The sequence below is a fragment of the Zosterops lateralis genome (genome assembly GCF_965231275.1).
Source record: "Zosterops lateralis genome assembly, chromosome: 24".
Taxonomy (NCBI): Eukaryota; Metazoa; Chordata; class Aves; order Passeriformes; family Zosteropidae; genus Zosterops; species Zosterops lateralis.
The window spans coordinates 3,235,909-3,258,604 of NC_139784.1; the positions used below are offsets into that span (position 1 = coordinate 3,235,909).

The window sequence follows — 22,696 nt, forward strand, 5'->3', positions numbered from 1 at the left end:
CTCTGTCCCCGGCCCCTCCGATGGGGACAGGAGGAGAATTGCAGACCAGCACTGCTGGCCCTGAGCCTGGGCCACACCAGCCCTGCTCAGGGCTTGGCTGCCACAGCCTCTGCTCCGAGGGAGGAGAGAACCTTGAGAACCTTTCTCCAGAGCTCCAGGGAGCTGATCTGTTGGAGTCCAGGGCATCCCTCTGGGTGCCCTGGGAAGTCACAGACCTCAGTAGAGAGGCCTGGGACCCAAAAAAGAGGGTCTGGGGTCTGTGCAGGGGGGTTTGCCTGGCACAGAGCCCAGGAAGACACAGTCTTTGATTTTGGTCCATGAGAAAAACATCTAACACAGAGAAGAATTGCAAGTCACAAAGGTGTTACTGAGAATAGTGTAGTTATCACTGTGCAGAAGATTTTGTAGTTATGGATTTTTAGAATGTAGATGCAAAGGGACAAGATGGTGGTTTTAGGGCGGTGCCCTGAGTAAGATAAGAACTAATAAACAATGCGAGAAACCAGAAAAGCAAGACCTTGAGACTCCTCATCATTCTCGCGCCGAACACCGAGCACCGAGCTCAGCACAGACACAGAGACACAGAGTCAGACAGCAGACCCTAAATCCTTCAGAGGTCAAGAGGGAAAATCACTCCGTTTGTGCCCACACGAACCACCAGCCAGCCTTGGAATCTCGGGTGGAAACAACCGGATTAAAACCCCGAGAATTGGCGTCCCTGGGTGGGCACACGGAAGGGCACGAACGGGCACGAATGGACACCGGTGTGGGCAGAATCGGTGCTTTCCAGTGGACACAGCAAAACCTCTGAAGGAAAGACAAGCTGAGAAGACGGGAAGAAATCTCTAACCAGAGACGGCAGCTGATTGCAAATTCACCTCGGACGGACGAGTTCCGAGGGCCCAGGACTCATCACCTGGAATCTGCAGGTCGGTGATCAGGAAACCTCCGAACTGAATTTGAGAACACCTGCACTGCATTCTTCAATTTTGGTAAGAACAGTTAAATTTAGAACACGGGAGGAGACCCTCTCCCGGGAAAAATAAGGGGAAAACCTTCTCCAGAGTAGCGGGGAGGGAGGAAGAAACACCTTATCAGCTGGCCTGCAGCCAGCACCGGGTTTGTCTCTTGCCAGCCGCGAGCAGCGGGTTCTTTTGCTGGCCGGCAGCCAGGCAGGTCCTGTCGTCTGTTATCAGCAGACGGGTCTCATACACCTCTTACAGGAGGTGGGGAAGGGGAGAGCCATCAGCCTCCTCTTGGATTTAATAGGAAAGGAAAGATATCAGCACCCTCAGGATTACTGCAGGGAGGTCAAAAAACCCTCGAGACAGGAGAGTCAGCAGGTCTCCTTGAGTTTAGCACAGGGGAGACACCAACTTTCCTTGTGTTTGCCACAGTCCTCAGGAATTCAGTCCCAGAAATGCGTCTCGAGAAAGTCAAAACTTCTAATCCATCCCAAGACAAGGGCATGCTTGTTCTCAAGGCATGTTCCGTGAGCACGGGACACTTGCCGCAGCAGTGGGGGATGGAGAAGTGAGACAAAGTGCATCCAGGAGTCATTTCACCCCCCCTCAGACACAGCGCGTTCAGACACAGCGTGCAAATTTTCCACTGCCCTTTCTCCTTCAGCCCCGAGATGGACAGAGAGAGGGGGGAAGGGGGAGTGGAGGAGACACCGGGAAATCAGGGAAAACAAGCCCAGATCGCGTCAGTGGTGAGAGATAACACTGCGGCGTGTGCGCGCGAAAGCGATCGCGACTGGGGGCGGCCGGGGAGTGCCCCGTGTCGGGACAGCGCGGGCTGCGGGGGCGGCGCGGGCGGAACAGTGCCTGTGTCGCGGAGCGCGAGTGAGGAGCCGGAACAGGCAGAGAAAGTACAGAGTTGGAAACTACAAACCCCAGAAAGCTTTGCGGTTGGTGCATGCGCAGTGACAGAGCCAAGATGGACGGCGCAAGTGCAAAGCGGGAAACTACAAATCCCAGAAATCCTTGCGGCAGGCATAGAGCAAGTGGGATGCAGCTGGAGCAGTGGGATCGCTCCAGGCGGGACAAACCCCGACAGAGAGCGAGACGCGAGCAGCGCCGGGGCGGCACAGGCAGTGCCGAGGCAGGCGGTGCCAGCGCAGGCAGAACCGGGGCAGGCAAAGGCAGAGCAAGCAGGGAGGAGGCGTGGCCAGGGCGGAGAGTTTCTCCAAGGTGTCACCCCCTCAGAGCAAGTGCTGCAGAGCCTGACCCCGCCCACAAGCGGCACTTCGATATTGTCAGTCCAGTTCCCTCAAGTTTTCCTTTCAGCAAAAGGTAGCCAGGTTTCCCTTAAATTCACTGCACACATCCTTTCTTCATTTATCCTTCGGCTACATGCTGGGTTTACCCTTTTCTTAGAGTTTTAAGGTTCCCACTCCGCATCCAGGAGAGGGAGGGCTTTTCTTAAGCAGGGATTATGTGCAGCAATAAGAGTTTTAAAGTCTCCACTCCTCATCCAGGAGAGGGAGGGATGCCGGGGAAGGCAGTAACCCTCGGGGTTAGGAGGGGCTGCATTCAGGCAAAATAATAATTCAATTAAAGTTACAGGTTTTGTGAATTCAGAAGCAGAGATCCAGAAATCATTGGATGTTTGCAAAGCAGCTGCATGATCAGGAGCAAAAGACTTATTGTCATGACATGGAAAAGGATTTTTTATTATAGTGTTGATGTATTTGGATCCAAGTTGATTTGTGTTTTAGTATTGTATTGACATTAGAAGTGATTTCTATGTGGTTTTAAGTTCAAGATTTGTTAAGTAAGTAAAGTTGAATTTAAGATAAGGATTGATAAAGTTTAAGTGATAGATTTATATTTTATAAATTTAAAGCTTTATTGTATGTAGGTTTTAAATGTATTTTATGTTAAGATAAGTTAAATAAGTTAAGTATATTAAGTTATAAGATAGATAAGATAAATAAGTTAAGAGAATAAGTTTTAAGAGAATAAGTTAAGTTTTAAGTTAAGTAAGTTAAAGTTAAGATAATAAATAAGTTAAAATAATAAGGTAATAAGTAAGATAAGTTGGTAAAATAAGATAAGTTTAAGATAATAAGTTTTAAGTAATAAGTACTGTGAATTGTATCATGATACATTTCAAAATTCTTCTTTATGTTCTTTAGTTGTTTAAGCATTTCATAATTGTTGTTAAGAGCTTTGTTCCAAAAATGTATTAAAGGATATCACTCTAGATAAGGCCAGGGTTTTGGCCACACTTTGGCTTTAACTAGAGGAGAGATGTGTTCATCAACAAGCACAGATGTTGCATGTGAAACTTTTCCTGATGGATTTCAGGTTTGAACAAGAGTTGTGCATTTTCCATCAAAGTACAGTTTTAACTAACCTATGGCAAAGAAGTAGCTTTTGTTTCTGCAGATACAAAACACAAGTGAATTTCTGCAAAGAATGTGGAAATCATGTCAAATGCAGAAGCTCTGACGGCTTCAAGAGTGGAGAAGAAAGCATGCAGATGTGAACCAATGTCAAGACTGCAGACATCTTTCATTCTGCATGCAAGGACTTATATCTTGGGTTTTCTTTTCATTCTGTATTGCATGAATTTGTCAGATGGTTCAGAATCAATTCACGAGAGCACAGAGAGGTTGGGAAATGGAGTGAACAAACTCGGAGAAGAAACCGGATCATGGATGAATGGCATGTTTGATTTCTTCAACCTTTCACGGTTGTGGAGGAAAATTTTGAAAACAATTGTATGTATTTTATCGAGACTTGTAATTCTTCTCATGATCGAGTCGTGTTTGCTTTAATGCATATGGCAAAGCAGCCAAAGAGGTGTTTTTTGTGAAAACAAAGGGGGGAGATGTTGGAGTCCAGGGCATCCCTCTGGGTGCCCTGGGAAGTCACAGACCTCGGTAGAGAGGCCTGGGATCCAAAAAAGAGGGTCTGGGGTCTGTGCAGGGGGGTTTGCCTGGCACAGAGCCCAGGAAGACACAGTCTTTGATTTTGGTCCATGAGAAAAACATCTAACACAGAGAAGAATTGCAAGTCACAAAGGTGTTACTGAGAGTAGTGTAGTTATCACTGTGCAGAAGATTTTGTAGTTATGGATTTTTAGAATGTAGATGCAAAGGGACAAGATGGTGGTTTTAGGGCGGTGCCCTGGGTTCTTCATCTTCTCCCTTGGCATCCATCTTCTGTAGTGACGTGGGCACAAAATAGTTTCAGTGGATTGGATCAAAGTAGAAATGACCCTGTTAGTATAGGTGATAGACATTGGCATAGAATTGTAAACAATGGGTACGTAGTTATCTGTATAAGAGGTAGCGACCTCCCATCACAGGAGGGGAGTCACCTTGTGTCCGAGCTGCAGTAGACATCATGGCAGGACACAGGGGAAGGGGAGTCATCTTGTGTCCAGGCTGCTGTGAACACCATGGCCGGACACAGAGAATTGTAAGATAAGAACTAATAAACAACGCGAGAAACCAGAAAAGCAAGACCTTGAGACTCCTCATCATTCTCGCGCCGAACACCGAGCTCAGCACAGAACACAGAGACACAGAGTCAGACAGCAGACCCTAAATCCTTCAGAGGTCAAGAGGGAAAATCACTCCGTTTGTGCCCACACGAACCACCAGCCAGCCTTGGAATCTCGGGTGGAAACAACCGGATTAAAACCCCGAGACTGATCCAAGTTGGAGTTGCTTTAGGTCTGTCCAGGGGTGGAGGAGGGTCATCCATCAGCCTTCCTGAGCCTGCTCCCCCCCCACCAACCATCTCCTGTGGCCTTGGAGTTCTAGGAGTCACCTGGAGAGGAGAAAAAAAAGACTCTGGGCAAAGATATGAACCCTTTTCCCTCCATGGAAGACAGAGTGATTTGAAATGTAGAGAGACAGCACTGAGACAAAGTCAGCAAAAGAACTGATAAAGCCTGTTGGAAGGAGGGATGGAGGAAATGGACATTTCTGACCAGAATTCTCTGGATGTGAATTATGGGGAAATGGACTATTTTTTTGTAATATCATAATGCTGTTTGGGGGAATGCAAGTTCTAGCCAAAGGGTTGTGTGTACTGATATACATGAGATTTAACTGAGAATTTTGAATAGAGCATGTCCCTGGCTCCTGGGAAAAAATAAGGAGGTCTCTATTTCTTTTGAGGTAGAGACAATTTTAGAGATAGAAGAAGAGAATCCTTGTTTTATACTAGAAGAGCATTCTTAAAATGATACCCCAAACATGCAGAGGACCATAAGCAGCTTGAGAAACTGTTATATGGGTGGGACTGCACAGAATCTGCAAAACTCCGGGCAGTGCAGATTTGTGACATTGAGATCCACCAGACCTTTCCTTATGGCATGTCTCCATGGACTCTAGAGAGGCTCCTCTCCCAGAGTGATGCAGGATTGTGTCTAAATGGTTGCAACTGACTGAAAATCATAGTTTTCTCTCTGTGTTGAGTGGGAAAGTGAACAGTTTGTGAGGGTGGGGGGAAGGTGTTTGAATGTCTCGGTTTTTTCCCTCTTTCTTTTCTTAGCGTATCTTAATAAAATCTGTTTACTTTTAAGTTGAGCCTGTTTCACCTTTTTCTCCCAGAAATCCCATCTCCCTGTTGGTAAACAAAATTGGGCAAATGTGAAACCACCACATAAATGGTGCATTGGCTGGAAATTCAAACCAAAACCACAACACAAAGACATCCCCAGGACACTCCCTGGGCAGTGACCTGCAAGGGGCCCCACCCACACCCTCCTTCTGTCCTGTGGAAATCACAGCTGAGCCTTCCACTCCAGCAGGTCCCACTTCCCTTGAGCACTCCTAGTTTCATCTCTAAGTGAACACTGATGCCTCACTGAACCTGGAAATAAAACACTTTGGAGATAACATTAGAATAGGAGGGAATATAAAGGCTGGTCTTTATTGGAGGCCTCCAGGGGCAGATCTGGAAAAATATCCACAAAATGCCCACCCCCTCAGGGTGAATACAGTTTTATAAATAAGTTTAGCAAATTAGCATAATTGACAAAAATCACCAATTAGGAGCACAAGAGGTGATGCAACTTCCCTCAGTTCAACCCTCTCTGAATCCTCCCCACTCAGATGGAAACTAAACTTGTTTATAAAAATATGTCTTGAAGAGCTGGTCTCAGCCTTGGCTCCTGGGGAGACCCAAGATAGGACAGGAGCCTTGGAATGTGTTTTGTCTTTCTGCCTGTCAGGGCAGGGAAAAGTACTGGGAAAACTACTAGAATACAATAATAGGCAGCAGAGATACAAATATGTGTAAAGAATACAGAGAATATATAAAAGAAAAAAGCCAAAATTTATTTGGCATCAGCACAATGGCACCTACACATGACTGCATTAGTAACTTCACCAGCAATGAGGAGATAGAGAAAAAAGCATTCTGAAAATGCTTTAGTGGGAGAAAATTTTCAGACTTGTAAGGATTATTGAGGTTTAGAGCTGTTTGAGTTTAATTCCCTTAGAGAGACAAGTGAGAAATGAAATCCCTCTTGACAGTAGGAAAAAAAAACCTCCCACAAAACATATAAACAACTGATGGGAAAAAAACTGATAGGAGGAAGTAGAATTCAGAATAATAAAAGGAAAAAAGAAAAAAGAAAGTAATAAAAGCAAACCAGAGGCAAAACCTCCTCATGTCACTTTTTGATGCTTTTGTTAAAGGTCAGAATTTCATTTCGTGTCTTGAAATCAAAACATTTCTTGACATTCTTTATTTTCTCCATTCTTCCTTCCTTCCATGGAGAACTGAAGGGCTCATTGTGCTGGCTGTGTGTATAAATGGAGTGATATTGAATTCCTCAGTTAATTTAATTAATTGCTAATCCTTACCCACCTGCCTGCCCAAATGTCAGCACTGGCACCAGAGGCTGCACCCAGAGTGCCTCTGATCTGAGCTGCTGCACTCGCTCCCTGCTGAGGGAGGGTGAACTTTGTGTGCAGAGACTGGAGAAGGGTTTGGCCTCTTTGCATCCTTTAGATCAAGTTTTCTCTGTCTTTTCAGTGTGCTGCTTGTTTCTGGCTCCAAGGGTGATAATTATAGAATTGTGGCATCAGCTGTGGTTCTGGAGTGCTAACTCAGGTGCCATGGGATCTTAAAGCTCTAAGGTGCATGAATTTATCTGTAATTACTTGTTGTATTTATTATTTCTTGTAACTTATATTATTCCTGAACCATGTGACCTCTAGAAGCCATCATCTAGAATTCTCCAGATCACTTATAATATTAATTCAATAAATCAAACAACTTTCCTTTCCTTACTACATATATACATATCAATATACTACATGCATATTAATAAACCCCTTGTAATGCTAATAAAAAATTAAACTCAACACTGACCTTTAATGTCGTGAGCTGAATTAAAGAAGCTGCACATTCCAACAATGCTAAAACTTCATTATGTGGTTCTAGAGAGAAGAATCAAGTACTGCACATCCAATGACTAATTTAGCTGTTTTCTTGGAGGTTCCTTAAGGAGGTCAAGTGCATCCATGACAGGAGGTGATTTGACAGAACCATAAACTGTGGCAGCGTGCCAAGAGCTCAGCAGCCCATATCAAGGCAGACATTTAAATCACTACCAATTTTTGCCAGAAAAGGTAAATTCATTAGTTATTAAATACCATTTCACATAGACTTCTGAAAAGAATTAATAGAAAGAAATTAAAATGTTAAAATATATGATTTTCAGAAATACATTCTTCCATAAACATGCTAGGATCAATAGTTCACATACTGGGGTTGGGGAATCCAGGCACAAACCTCTGCCCTGGTCTGTTTGTGAAGCTGGGATCCACTGAATGGCATAATTTAACCAGAACTTCCCTTTTTTTTGTAGAGGAGAGAGGATGGTGTAAGTGAGCTCAGCTCTAGCAAAACCAATGGCTGTGTTTCTCAGAGACCAAGAATCAGTGCTCCTTGCTAGAGCTGATATTCTGATTTACACCAGCCAAACACCTGTCTTGCTTTCTACCACATCAGCTTTTCTTTGGGGTATCCTTCATGCACATGTGGCATTTGGAAGCAGTAAACAGAAGAGATGAATTCAGGAAAAAACAGAAAGTTGCTGATGGTGTTGGGTGGGAGGGCACTGCAGCAGGTATAAAAAAGTTTTATTCCAACTGGATGAATGATTCCAGATGTCTCTTTCTCCTTGGGCCAGAGTCTGAAACATCCTAGAAAGAGGCAAAATTAAAACCTTTCACTATCTGAAATGCAATGTCCCTTCAAGTGATTAACACTACTGTTATTATACTAAAGTAATTTTTTTTAAAGAAATGCTTCTTTTAGTATTGCTTTTTCAAGTAGAAAACAAGAAAAAAGTTCTGTTTTGACAGAGATAAAAGTAGATCAGCAACCAGAAACAAAGTCTGTAGAAATGTAAATGAAGTTTCATTGACTCTTTCTCCAGTGTTCAAATGATGAAGAAAAAAGGGTTTCAACACGACAGAGACAAGTTAAGTTCCCTAGAGGAGTCTAAGCAAACCACATTGCCAAAAGCAATTAATGAATCACTTTGTCATTAACTCATTGCTGTGAAGTTTCTCAAGTCAGGAAATGACTTCATCCTGAGATGACTTACTTTGCCTTTCTCTTTTACAAGCAACTAAACCAAACAAATGACAAGAAACTCAATTCTACTGCCCTTTACTGCCTTTATGGCCAGGAACTCAGTCATATGAAACAGACACAGCCCTCAAAGGTCAGTATGGACACACTGGTAGTGAAGATTTCTCTTTTGCTTCACCTCAATATCGAAAGTAGAGTGTGAATATTGCAGGCTCAGGCCTGGCCTATTCACCAAGCCAGAGCAGCTGTTGTATTCAGAACAAACTTCAAACCCCCCGCAAAGGAATACCCCTGTGTTGTAGCAGCCCTTTTCTCTCTGTGCCCTTGCAGATATCAGCAAATCCTCTACAAACTCTTCTTTTCATGCCTGGATGAATTTCTCCAGCTGAGACTTGCAGAATACTCTTATCCCATGACTCAGACTCCACAGTGCTTGGAGGCTGGGGGCACTGCACTGTATTAAATGCTGAGTTCTTGCTGGAAATAAGGAATGAACATTAGTTCATCTTCCTTTCCTTTACTTTCCCACATCATAAATGAAAACCACAAGGCTCTGAAAGAAGTGAATTGATTCCTTATCACTTTCATTCAGTGAACTCTTTTCTGCTGGAAGGAATGGAAAACAACAAGGAAGAAAAAAGGCAAAGCAAAACCTGTAGTCCCTATCAATTAGTGTATGCTTAGCCTGGAAAGTTCACAATAAAATAATATTTCTTCCGTGAGAGGGTGAGGTGAACTCCTGCAATGGAAATGAGAAGTTCCAACCTGGATACTTGAATTAGACATGGGAAGTGTTCTGCTTTAGAAGAAATGTCTGGTATATATACTTTACTCCTAAGGAAGAAATTGAGATAGAAATTCTAAATTATTTGCTTCTGAAACAAAGAACAAGAACAAAATAGTTAAAGTCATGAAACAGATCTTTGTACCTGCAGTTTCACCACAGCTAGTAAATTATTAGAACCCACCAAAAATGAAAATAAGGTTTTTAATCCCCACCTTGATGGACAAGGAAATCTTTATTTCTTCATCAACACAGCCATCACTCTGATTAGGACTTCTTTCACTTCTTTATTCCTCAGGCTGTAAATCAGGGGGTTTACTGTGGGAATTACAGTTGTGTATATGAGAGCAAGGATTTTCTTAGCATCTTGTGAATTCCTGGATTTGGGCTGTAAGTAAATCAAGGTCCCACTTGCACAGTACAAGGTTACAACAGTGAGGTGTGAGGAACAGGTGGAGAAGGTCTTGTGCCTGCTCTCTGCAGAGGAAATCTTGAGGATGCTGGAGATGATGCAGGTGTAGGAGAGCAGGATGAGGCAGAAGGGTGTGAAGATGACGAGCACTGTGGCCAAGATGAGCTGCCTCTCGTACAGCCAAGTGTCCATGCAGGAGAGCAGGATGAGCGGGGGAATGTCACAGAAGAAGTAGTTGATCCTCCTGGGCCCGCACAAGGACAGGGAGAACACCCAGGCTGTCTGCACCACTGACACCACTTGGCCACTGCAGCAGCAGAGCAGCACCAAGGAGAGGCAAGCTCTGGGGCTCATGATGGCAGAGTACCTCAGGGGGCTGCTCACGGCCACGTAGCGGTCGTAGGCCATGGCTGCCAACAGGTACCACTCAGTGGCCGCTAAGAAAACCACACAGTAGAGCTGTGTGACACAGCCCAGGGAGGAGATGCTCCTGTCCCCTGACTGGAGGGTTACCAGCATCTTGGGGACAACCACTGTTGCTGTGGAAATATCCAGGAGGGACAGGACACGGAGGAAGAAGTACATGGGCGTGTGGAGGGCGGGATGCACTGTGACCATGCAGATGAGAAGGTTCCCGAGGAGAGTCATGCTGTAAACTAAGCAGATTGTGAAGAACAGCAGGTGCTGAAGGTCTGGGCAGCTGGACACAGCAGAGAGGACAAATTCAGCCAGCAGGGTGTGGTTTCCTGCATCTTGTTCCTCTGCTGGCTCCATCTGGGAGGAATCAGAGGGACAGACTGTCAGAGCTGTAGTCACTGCACCAAGATCACAGCACTTCAGCCAGTTACTCCAACCAGGAGTCTCTTGAGAATGCCTGGAGAGCTGCTGGATCAAAGGGTGGAACTCTAGAGCAGGTTGGGCTGAGCCCATGGAGGAGGCAAAGGCTGTGTGTGGTGTCAGTGTCCCCCCAGTGTCATTGTTGGAGACAGTCACCAAGCCCTGGAATGGCATTTGAGGGGTGGCTCCATCATGGCTGCAGGGTTAATTGCTGAGGATGTGCTCTCCCTCAGATGTCAGGTCTGTGCTCCCAGCTGGTTCCACAGGCACTTCCTGCAGTGAGGGGAATGCCCAGGTGACAACAGAAACACCACAGACTAAAGAAAGAAAACACTTTTGTTACCTTAGGGAGCAGGGGGCATTGCTCCTGGCACTCTGGTTTTCCTGCTGAGTGGGCTGACAGGGCAGGCAGCCTTCCTCCAAGACATCTGAAGTTACCTTTAGAACAACTCTAGTTCAGATGAAAGCCAGGGAAGTTCAGGCTGCAGGAGGCTTTGGCTCATATTCACATCAATCCCCAGCTGTCAGTGGGACAGAAATACCTGCAAGAGCCCAGCTTTGGGGAAAGCCCTCCCAAATAGAGCAAGCACAAGCTGTGAAGGGAAGACCTAAGCCAACTCCTGTCCACCAAAACACCCACAAAACCAAAGAAAGCAGCACCAAAGTAAACAAACACTTCTGTCTGTAGGCAGGCAAAGGAAGAAGGAATAATTCAAGGCAGAAGTGCCCAGAGAGAATGACAAGGAAGTGCAGAGGGTGAAGCTCAGGACCATCCCTTCATGACTCCCATGGCCTCGTTCCCCTGAGGGGTGTTGCTGTGTGGGGGATGTTCAGGCAGTGGTGGACCAGCTCTGTGGTTTCTCACTACCCAGGACAGGAAAGTGAGGCACTGAAGGAGATAAGCGATCAACCCACCACAGAGGAGAGAGGGGGGTGCTTAATTCTGTGTCCTCCAGACTCAGCACCTCTTACCAAAGGGGCCACCAGCCATAGCCCGACCCCAGCAAATCTCAAGGCACAAAATGCATTTTGGCATCAGAAATGTATCCATGAACTATTTGTTCTTCTCCCTTCAAAAGTCCTACGGTGATTGGGTTCCAGGCCAACGCACCAGAAAGATGTCCTGGTTTAGGTTGAATTAGGGGAGAACCTCCAAAGGACTCCCCTAATCTACCATCCCTCCCCCAGCCCTGGGTTTGGGAAGGAATTTCTCGGACAAAGTGGAAAAAACTGGTTTATTAACAAATGAATAAACACCCCCCGACACAAGGGAACAAAAAAGAAAAAAAAAAAAGCTCAGGTTACTGTGAGGGGGAGGGCGCAGAGCTTCTTTCGCGGGCCCGGAGATCCTCGGACTCCTCCAGTTAGGTCAGCCCCGGGGCTGGTCCTAAATCTTAAAAGGGGGGGGGGTGGGGGGGGGAAGGGAAGAAGGGAAAGAAAGGGAAAGAAAAAAAACGGAAACAGCGAAGATGAGCAGCGTAATAGAGGGAGAAAGCGGCAAGCGGAAAGCGCAGAGAGCTAGCCCAGAGCAGCGTAAAGCTAAGCGAGAAAAGGGGGGCAGCCCGTGCCTGCCCAGCCAACAGGAAAACAAGGACAGCTGTTAGACATAACAAGGTAGTCCACAATATGGGATAGGAAGCACTGTCAACCCAGGACAACAGGTACAGAGGGGGAAGCACCTTTGGCTCTGTACACACAGGGACCACATCCACAGAGCTGGCACACAGAGGAGGACACAGCCTCAAAGCAAGAGCAGTGCCACAGCTCTGCCATGACCAGTCCCCCTCGGGCTGACTCTGCCTGGTTTCCCCTTCAGGCTGTAACTCACACAGGACATCTGTGACTCACACACATCTCCTGTCTGTGGGTTTCAGGGGCAAGCTGTGGATCTCAGACCCACAGATGACTTTAACACACAAGAACAATCAAGAAACTCCCAATATTCTCAGACATTTGATGGTCTGATGTAGTTAAAAGGGATCTTTCTGAGTTTGACAGTTTTCATTAACATTGGAATGAAAGGACACTTTTGGGAGTGATAGCTCAATAAAACCTATGCATGACAGATAGAGAAGGACATGAAAAACTCCCTGCAGTCTCTAACAGCACACATTCACACTGGTTTTCTTAACTTCTTAGATCCATATGGCTGAAGTGGAAACGACCTAATTGTGCTCTCCAAGCCTATATGCAAGTTTTAGACTATTGCTGTGATCATTTGCTCTTTGTTAAAGTCAACAACAGTCACAGCAGCCACTGTTTTACTGACAGTTAGTCTTTTATTCCCTAATTCAGAGCACCTCTCAGAAACAACCCTCAGTTTATATAATTTATTTGTGGGGGCTCTGAAGCCCTTTAAGTGAGTTTTGGCCTTAGCTCTTCCTTGGATTTTCTTTATACATTCACAATAGGCATTTTGAAGTAAAGTCTCCTATCTCCAGCAATTCCACCATCCAGTGCCTCCAAAATGGGTGGTCCAAATTTTGATAGAAGAATTTCCCTTGTTTTCTTACATTAGGAATGCTGTGATATTGTTGAGTCCTACTGTCACCTTACACTGCAGATTAAAAATTGTATTTTAAATGCAGATTATCTTCTACCATAGCTGGAATAATCTGTTGACATTAGCACAAGGCATATACCATAGAAAGTCAGCTAAAAACTCGTCTCACAGAGAGTAAGAAAAGGAATTTGTTATATTTGTTTCAACTCAGTTGAATTGGCTGCAGCTGAAAAGGTAGAGACCTCAATGCATCTCTATTTTTTGCCCATGAAGGGAACAGCTGAGCTGTCTCTTCCACCTGGCTTCACCAGAGTGTCTTGAAAGCCCTAAATCCCCTACAGGTGGGATTGATTGAATCTGATTTCAGAACTGTCAGGGATGGTTGTTCAGAGCTGTGCTCACTCTGTGAGCAAGGGGATAGAGGAAACAATGACATCCTTCTAACAGCCCTGAGAAGCTCTTCTGGATGGCAGCCTTCCCTCCACCTTCTGTAAAGTGGCACCAGAGGGACTTCTTTACACACAGGCATCTCCTGTCTTACATGTCTAAGGCTGTGAACTCTGCATCCTCAGCAGCTGCTGGCTGATTGTTAACCTGCAAGGTCTGAGCAGCAGCTGGGAACATCAAAGGATGAGTGACTCCAAGGACAGAATTAGCCTGATGTTGTCTTCTGCCTTTGTTCAATTGGGCTGGGTGCCTTTAGGGGCAGTGCTGTCTCTGCTAGGAGAGTTTTCATTCAACTCCAGCCACTCACAGTTCATTCTTTATCTTAAGTGGCTGTTGTCAAGTGTGAATCCTTTCCTTCCTTCCTTCCTTCCTTCCTTCCTTCCTTCCTTCCTTCCTTCCTTCCTTCCTTCCTTCCTTCCTTCCTTCCTTCCTTCCTCAATACGAATACTGCTAGAAATACAATATTCTCAATATATTCCTGTGCAATAGGAAAGCAATGTTTGTTTTATGGCTGTGCCCTCACCTGAAATACTGAACAGGTTCATATCCCTGCTGGGGCTGCTGGCCTGGGATTCTCTGTCCAAGCACTGAAAACAAAGATTGCTCCAGAGCAGTGCCCTGCTGCTCATGGCAGAGCCTCCACTCATGCAGGGATCCAGCTCCCAGAATGTCACCCCAAATCTCCATCGTGCCCACTCCCACCTGCTGCCCTGCAGCTGGATCACACCCACCCTGTCCTCTACGCTGGGTCATTCAAGCTTTTCTTCCACAGATACTCTGGCCCCTCCAGTCACTGGGATAACCTCTCCTGCCTCTGCCTCTTTCCTTCCTGCATTTTATCTCTCCTTATTCTGCACAAACCTCCTTTCTGCAGGGTATCCACAGTGCTGAAGGAAAGTCATGGCTGGACCTAAAGGTCTATTCATACCACATTGATGTCAATCAGATTTACACCACAGAGGGAAATCTCCATTTTCACCCCAGCTGAGGCCACCTTACTGCAGCCCTGAAGGGGCTGATTACACACCATGACTGGGACAGGCAGAGTCACCTCTTCCTGTGAGCCAGTCACACTCTGGCTCTGGAGGATTGCTGCTTCTGCTCTGCAAGCTTTGATGGGAGCTCCTGCCTTCCCTTCCACCAAACAGCTTTCAGGAGCATCCCCAGGACACATAATACAGTCTATTGTGTTTTTAGAACACAGGGAAGGGGCAGTGCCAGTGTGCTCTAGAGGATTTCTTTCTGGGCTTTCTCTAGACCAAAGCCATGTAAAATTGGGAACATCCTGCAGGTTTCAGTGCCTGGGCTCACGGCCAAAGGAGGGTCAGGGAAACAGGGGCTGAGTCCCTTGCACGTGGTAACACTGGAGCCAGAGGTCCCAGGGAGGAGCCAGAGAGGCCTCAGGCAGGGCTGCTCCCTTCTCATGCAGACACTCTGAGCCTGGTCCTCACCTGAGCTCCAGCTGTGTCTCAGCCAGGCCTTCACCTGCCCAGGGCACCTGCTGATCTGGACCTGGGCCCACAGTCTGACTCCCCAGCTGCACCTCAGACTTTCTCCTCCCCATGGACTGGTCACATCATCTACAATACCAGTGCCTGAGGCTGGGAGGCTGCCACTGGCCTTGTCCCCATGCTGCTCTGATTGGTGATGTCTGATTTCCCTGGGACATCTCTGATGGCAGTCAGCCCCTCTGATAAGAACCAGCATCTCTGCCTGGCCCTGGCCAGCTCTCCCCATTCCTGTCAGAGAACAGTGGCAGGGGGGACAAAAAACAAAAAGAAAAATAATCCAGATGGAACCAGCCCACATGCAGGGTCCCAGGGTCTCTCTCCAAAGGGCTCTGATGGGAACACATACCCCATTCCCCACCCTGTGCACTCTGAACAACCCAGATCTCTCCATCTTTCTGAGAAGATTGTGACAGAAATACAGAGAATGTGTCAGGAACTCTTGGCCAAGCCACAGTCAGGGGCAGTGAGAATAAAAGCAGCAAATGACACAGCTCCAGGTTGGCTGAGGTTTCCTGTTTCAGCTCCACACAATATATATAGAGAGGTTGCCATTCTGTACCTGTCTCCTGCCTGGCCACAGCAACTGGTTTGGCTCATCAGGACAGTGGTAGAAGATGCTGCTTCTCCTTCTGCTCACAAGTGCTTTTGTCCTTGTGCCCTGCACTGGGGCTGGTGAGTACACAGAGATGGGATTTGGACAAGAACATGCAAGGGCACAGATGGACTCTGAGTAGTCAATCTCGGGCAAGGTTCCTGCCTCACCTTCTCTCCTATCTCTACTCTCCTACTTTCCTCTGTCCTCTTCTCTCTCAGCTCAGACTGTGCCTGAAACCAGTGAGGCATTACAGGCACTAGAGCTGTGCCCTCAGATGGCATTTCAGTCCCCCAGAGCCAGGTGTGCTCTGTACCCCCCAGACAGTGCTGCTTGTCTTTCTCTCCACTGTGCACCAGCAGTGCTTTGGACAGCCCCAGGCAGGAGCGTTGTTGGTATCACTGGCACAGGACATTAGAGGGTGACCCTCTCCCTTCATGCAGCCCCAGACTTGACAGGAGATAGCAGCATGTGTCATATTAACATTTCCCATCTCTCTTCCAGCAAGAATCATTGGTGGACGGGAAGTTAAGCCCCACTCCAGACCCTACATGGCTTATTTACAAGTTCAGAATGCCTCACTGTCTTATTTCTGTGGAGGGTTCCTGATTCGCCCAGATGCAGTGCTCTCAGCAGCTCACTGTTTGGATATGAAAGGGTAAGAGCCTGTCTTTCTTGTACAGGGGATTTCTCCCAGTCTCACATAGTCCCCAAGGGCCTCAGCCATGGTCTGGGCTGAAACAGTGCCCCGTGTCTTCTCAGGCAGAGCAGGGATCTCTGGAGCTGAGCTATCTTCTGTCAGCTGCAGGAATTGTCTGCCAGGGGCTGTTCCTTGGGGACAGGAATGCTCACGGTGGTCTCCAGGGTGATGGTTCCTACCATGGCTTTGAGCTACTGCTGGAGAAGAAGGTCCAGTGTCTCCCCTTCCCTGCTTCCCTTGGTCTGCAGAATGGGGCAGCTGCCACCTGTGTCAGTGTGGGGTGAGGGATCCTCAGCTGGATTGTGGAGGGAAGCCAGGTTAGAGAGGGCAAATTGCTGAGAGCTCCTCTCTGGGGAGGTTTATCCCACCAGCATTTCTCTCCAGCCACGTGCACTGGGGGCTGTTCCTGTGCCCAATGCAGCTGTTGTTGTTTCCTGGCAGGAAATTGAGGATCACTGTGATTCTGGGAGCCCACAATGTCGGTTGTACAGAACAGAGCCAGCAGAGGATCCATGTCAGACAGTGGGTGATCCACCCCAAATATTCCCGTGATACCATCACAAATGACATTGTGCTGCTGAAGGTAGGGCCCAACACATCTCCCCCTGCTCACCTCCCCAAACCTTTGAACTTGTTCCTAATCACTTGCTGGCTCTAACCCCATGTTTTCTCTGCCTGAACAGCTGGAGCCAAAGGCCCAGATCAATGAGGATGTGCAAACTATCTGCATTCCAATGAGCAACGAACATGTGAGAGCAGGAGCTAAATGTGAGGTGGCTGGATGGGGCTGGACATCTACGACACGGAACTGGACTAATGTGATGAGGGAGGTGGAACTGAAGGTGCAAAAAGAGGAAATCTGTCAGCAGGTATTCGCAAACTACCAGCCTCAGTCCATGATCTGTGTTGGTGATGACGACGGTAAAAAGGCAACTTACCATGTAAGTGTTGTTTGGGGCTGCAGGCTTGAGAAGAGGTTGGGGCTGGACATTGGGCTTGGTTCTCAGGTGAAAGTAAAAGGACACCAGAATGAAGCAGGACCTTCAGAAAGATGAGCTGAGGGCTTTCACAGAAGCTCTGAAGCTGATGTGCTCCCTGAATTGGGGTGCATTTTCCTGGCTATCAGCATCATTTGCTTTATTACTTCCCTTCCCTTCTTTTACCCAGCCTTGCCAGTGCTTCAGGGTGTAAATTCTTTGTGATATCCTTGCTAGGATGGCTTAGATATTTCCCCATGTCTAAAGTTCTTTTTGAGCTTTTGAATCTCAAAGAGCCTGCAAGCCTGAGGTGTTTCATGGGTAGGCTTAGAGGAGGAGTGAGGCAGCTACAAACCCTGCAGAGCTGGGTCTGGAGGGAGGGAGGGGGTGGAAGAGGAGGTTCTTCACATGGAGGGAGGGAAGAGGAAAATTGTTCTTTAAGGCAGGGAGAGCTGTGCTGTGGCATGTCTGACCCCTCTGTCACTCCTTTCCTGACACAGGGTGATTCTGGTGGCCCATTGATCTGCAATCAGAAGGCTCATGGCATTGTTTCTTATAGACCTATAGACGGCCTCTTTCCTGAGGTGTTTACCAGAGTCTTGTATTTTGAGCCCTGGATACGTGAGCAGCTGAGGAAGTTTTCACTCCAAGAGCTGCCTTGCTCTCCATCCTCTGATTAAAACACTCAGTGCCCTTCTCCACAATGCATCAAACACCTCTTGGTGCTCTGAAGCTCTCAGGGGCAGCTGAAGTGGAGTCAGAGAAGACCCCGTGGTGCAGGCACAGGCTTTGGCACTAAGAAGAGTCTCCGTGGCAAGGTGAAAATGCAGGTCCCAAGTACAAACAGCTTCCCATTGTTCCCCTTCTCCCATTGCTGCTTCAGCTCTGCTTTCTGGCCATCAATAAAAGCATGTTCAAACTTGCTTGTGTCTGCAGCTTTCTTGGGATCTGGGTGCAAACCCTGAGTGAGAGAATGAGGAGATGACAGTCTCTGGGAGAACCTGAGCCAGGCTGTAGGTGGGAATGCAGTACAGGTCTGTCCCCAAATGCTGCAAATGCTCCCCTTGTCTCCAGCAGCCTCTTGCAGTCAAGCCAGCAGGTTGATCCAGCAGCCTGTACAGAACATTGATCCAGCCCTTCAGAAACAAAGGCATCTCCACAGGCAAGGGGAGATGATGTGGGTTTCTTGTACCGACTTGAAAGCCTCTTAGGATGCTTAGCCACACTAAAAACCAGCCAGCCCCAGGTCTCCTTTCAATGTCCTTGAACCTCAGATGAAGCATTTTCTTTACACCTGTAAAATGTTTGTGCGTTGAACTGGAACTTTTCTCCCACTGGATCAGCTGAGCAGACCTGACTGGGCCAGGAGGTGCCCTGGTGGTGTGGTGATGTGTTATGGGTTAAACACAGTTTGGTTTTTCGTTATAGAGAAATATGAAATATTGCCCTGTCAGGACCCTAAGAATTGTTTGGAAAGGACAGGCACCTATCAGGGGTAGTTCATTCCTATTGGCATGGAATGTGACTTTTGGTAATACCCATATAAAGCTGAGATGGTGTTTGAGTCACCCTCTTCCTTCCCCAGGGGCCACCAGGGAACACCGTGGGCAGGAGGGGCCGGTGCAGGCTCCGCTGTCCCAGGGCAGCTGGGCCCGGCAGGGCCTCCAGAGCCACTGCCCTCAGAGGAGCGGCCCAGGGCGGCTGAACCCCTTTTCCCCCGGCTGCCCTCAGAGGAGGCAGGGCCGGCTCAGCCCCTTTTCCCCCGGCTCTGGTGCTGCAGCTCAGCAGTTCTGGCCTCGTGCCAGGACCATGGCAGAGGGGACCAGGCTGTGGCTGGGCCGTGCCCTGGCCTTGGCTGCCGGCGCTGCTGGCCTGGCTGAGGATGGGATCCTTCTTCCCCGGGCTCCAGGAAGGGGCTCAAAACGAGCCCAGACCATGAGCTCAAGGGTGGAAAAGAAGGCATCCACCAGCCTCCCCCACAGGCTATGAGGCCTTTGCAGCTCCACTTGGCAGAGATCACAGAACCACCACAGGCTTGGGCAGGTTTGATCTCTTTCCTGCCAGCAGATGGAACATCCAGAGCCCTGGCTCTTCCCAGAGTGAGAACAGACAAAGTGATTGAACTACAGAAAGACACAGCATGAAATTGAAGTCAGTCAGCAGCAGCTGGAACAACCAGGATTCAGATGTGTTCAGAAGGTGTTTCCTTTTCCCTGTTCATTGTTTGGCTTCTCCTACTCCAGAGTGTTTTTCTCACCAAATGCAATCACTCCCTGCATCATTCAGTGCTGTGAAACCTCTACTAGCCCTGTCTGTCCTTCATGCTGCTGCCCTGATGTCACTTGTGTGCTCTCTGATGCTGGACTTATGTAGAGAAGAGCAAGAGAACTTGAAGGGGCCTGCCAGGAAAGATGGGGAGGGACTCTTCATCAGGGGGGCTTGGACAGGATGAAGGGTATCAGTTTTCAGCTGAGCCAGGGCAGGTTTCCATCAGATCTTAGGAAGAAATGCTTCAGTGTGAGGGTGGTGAGGCAATGGAAGAGGCTGCCCAAAGAAGCTGTGGGTGCCCCATCCCTGGAAGGGTTCAAGGCCAGGTTGGACAGGGCTTGGAGAAACCTCATCCATTGTAAGCTATTCCTGCTCATGTCAGGGGGGTGGAACAAAATGAGCCTTAAGGTCCCTTCCAACCCAAGAAAGTCTGTGAATCTGGAAAAAGGAGGCTGTAGAAGGTATGAAGATGGGGTTTTGCTGTGACAGGAGCAGACTGAGTGGAAAGACTCTGGCTGAACTTTCCAGTAGTGGTCTTGGTTAAGTCTTCTCTGTGTCACAGAAAGGTCTCCAAGAAAATAACGAAAGCCCAGAGAAGGCTGCAACAACAGCCTTAAACTGAGATCACCCTCTTTTTTTCCCCAGGTGCTCTGATCTCAAGATTGTAGAAAAGGCTTCTTCCTCACTGGCATCACCATATGCCCCTTCCTTCCTCAGCCACGGGGCAGCCAGCAGCAAGCAGGTGGCTTCTACTGGCCCCCAGGGGCTGCCGGGCAGGACACAGGTAACTCTGGGAAGGAGGGCCAGGACACCAGAGGAGCAGTGGATTTCCTTCTAGGATCTCAGCATTTCTCCTTTTCCCCCTCCTGCCACCCTGCAGGATTTTTCACAGCCACAATGCTGCTTCCTCTCCAAGCATCCCACCTGGATCCATCCCATGTGTGGGCCTTTGGCCCTTTGGCCTTGGCAGCCCTCCAGAAGAGCCTTTGGGAGGCTCTGAAACGTCCCCTCCCAGAACTTCTGGGGTTTCCCCACTGACTGTGGCCCTTTGAGGAGGGAAGGGCAGGAACTCTCCAGTGCTGTCTTTGCAGGACATGGTGGTGGCTGTGGAAGAGGCTGGCAGGGAGCAGGCCTGCAGCAGATCCCCACTGTGGGGCAAGGACGGCGGCAGCTGCTCTGTGGACAGGGCGGACTGTGAGCAGCCTCCAGAGAGGAGAGGGGACCCTCCAGGCTGTGACCACGCTCCTGGGGATGGGGCAGCTTCAGGAGCTTCCAGCAAGAGTGTGCAGTGTGCTGGTGCCCCCAGGGCTGCTGAGGAGCAAAGCCTGCTGTGGCACAGAGAGACAACGGGATCAGTGCTGGGCGGCTACGACCTCCGCAGCCGCTTTGTGCAGCACACTGAGCACCAGTCCCCGCCAAGAAAGAGGAGGAGGCAGACTACAAGTCCTCCACCTTGTGACCACAGCCCTGATGACAGTGCAGTGCCAGTTTGAAGCAGGCTCCAGTGTTCAGGGATGCTCAGCAGCAATCCCAGCCAGGGGGGAAAGAGTGGTGAAGATGCCCACGGTGGGGCTGTGACTGCCGTGGCCGCTCTGTGCAGCACAGTGACCACCAGCCCTATCTGGGCAAGAGGGACAGGGGCACAACAAGCCCTCCACAGTGTGACAAATCCCCAGAGAATCATGCAGCCTCAGGGCCATCCAGCAGCAGCTCAAGGCAGGCTCCTGTGCTCACGGCTGCTCTGGATCCATCCCAGCCCAGGCTGAGGGAGCTGGGCTATGACCTCTGCAGTCGCTTTGTGCAGTGAACAGCCCAGCGCCCTGCAGGGAGGAAGAGGAGGGTTTCCATGCCCCAGAGATGTGTGCCAAAGTCAGGGCACTCTAGGGGTGCTGCACTCAGATTGTGGCTCTGGCTGAATCATCATGGAAGATAAGCACTACAAGTTTTAGCCGAGGTCCTTTTTTTCCACACGTCTTCTCCAACATGAGGGAACCATTTTGCGGGTTTTGGGCCTGCTCACCGGCTGGCTCGCTCACCCAGTCCGCATTCAGGGGTACTGCTTAGTACCTTTAGATCTGCTGGGTCTCAACCTAAGGCAGAAGCTTGGCAAACAGCGTGGAAGAAGAAAGGAAGACTCCCCCCTGGGCAGCAACCAGGTTTTATTCCACCCAGAGGGCTGCCCAGGTATGAAGTGAGGTCTTGTCCTTGGTTTCAGCTTAAGTACAAGGGGCGTGCAAAGGGACAGAGGGTGATCTCAAACCAATCCCAGAGAGAGGGGAGTGACCCAGAACAGGGGACACTGAAAACACAACAATAAAAGACGGAGGAAACCCGAGAACTTGCCAAATCACCCTGCAGCCTCACCAGAATTTTCCAGGCTTTGGGGCAGAATGGCAGCGTGATTGACAGGACCCACCAAATGGCAAAAACCAAAAAGGAGGTTTGATCATGGGGCTAGAGGGACAAACCATTCTAAAAGGAGTAACATAAGCATGCAGGACTTGGCAACACCCCTTCTTTAAATGGCTGATAATGCCATTAGCTAGAGTAAAAGGCTTTAGTTAGAATTCTTGATTACACAGGGTAGATAGTTATTGCTACTAATATAACACAGTATGTTAAGTAGAGATTGATATTACCTGTTAAAAATGGGCAGAGATAATATTTTTCTCCTTAAAATGCCTTTATTAATCAACTCTTACAAGGGTGTCTCGATAGGCCAGCAACCGGGTTCGCCCTTGAGGAGGAGGGTCTTGACCAGCTTTGCAGCTGGATGTTTCTGCAAAGCTGGAGAACTCTTCCCTCGCCGGGAGTCTTCAAGGAGTTTTGATTTCTGTTTGTTTGCTTCGGGGTCTCACCTTTTGTTTGGTGTTTTTAGGTTACAGCGAGTTACAAAAATTGTATTAATTACCTCTATTGATGCTCTAGGGTATATACAGCTTAGTACTGTTTTTTGTGGGTTTAAATCTTACTTAGATTTATCTTTATAAGGGGTTTTTGGTGTTAAAAAGGGTCCCAGAATGCATTTGGGATTTCTAATCTACATGTTCTATGGGGTCGCCAAAGTGGGGCAGGGGCTGCAGCAGCCT

At 48.2% G+C, this 22,696-nt stretch overlaps 3 protein-coding genes across 3 annotated transcripts in view; 2 read left to right on the forward strand and 1 right to left on the reverse strand.

Moving 5' to 3' along the window:
* LOC310918823 (ubiquitin carboxyl-terminal hydrolase 42-like) overlaps positions 1 to 21,100 on the forward strand; it is a gene marked incomplete at its 3' end in the record, with an annotated part of 99,580 nt that extends 78,480 nt beyond the window's left edge. Inside the window, exons 9-10 of the mRNA XM_083877789.1 lie at positions 20,253 to 20,391; positions 20,699 to 21,100. Coding sequence (XP_083733915.1) covers positions 20,253 to 20,391; positions 20,699 to 21,100 — 541 coding nt within the window. The remainder of the gene's footprint in view (positions 1 to 20,252; positions 20,392 to 20,698) is intronic.
* LOC310918689 (olfactory receptor 10A5-like) lies at positions 9,596 to 10,546 on the reverse strand (the record flags this gene model as incomplete). Its single annotated transcript, XM_083877634.1, has 1 exon — positions 9,596 to 10,546. One exon carries the CDS (start codon positions 10,544 to 10,546, stop codon positions 9,596 to 9,598), a length of 951 nt encoding a protein of 316 aa, XP_083733760.1.
* Positions 15,654 to 18,019, forward strand: LOC310918785 (cathepsin G-like; the record flags this gene model as incomplete). Its single annotated transcript, XM_083877760.1, has 5 exons — positions 15,654 to 15,742; positions 16,167 to 16,320; positions 16,804 to 16,945; positions 17,046 to 17,303; positions 17,840 to 18,019. The coding sequence occupies exons 1-5, from the start codon at positions 15,685 to 15,687 to the stop codon at positions 18,017 to 18,019; spliced, it is 792 nt and encodes a 263-aa protein (XP_083733886.1). The 5' UTR covers positions 15,654 to 15,684.
* Positions 21,101 to 22,696: the final 1,596 nt, after the last annotated feature.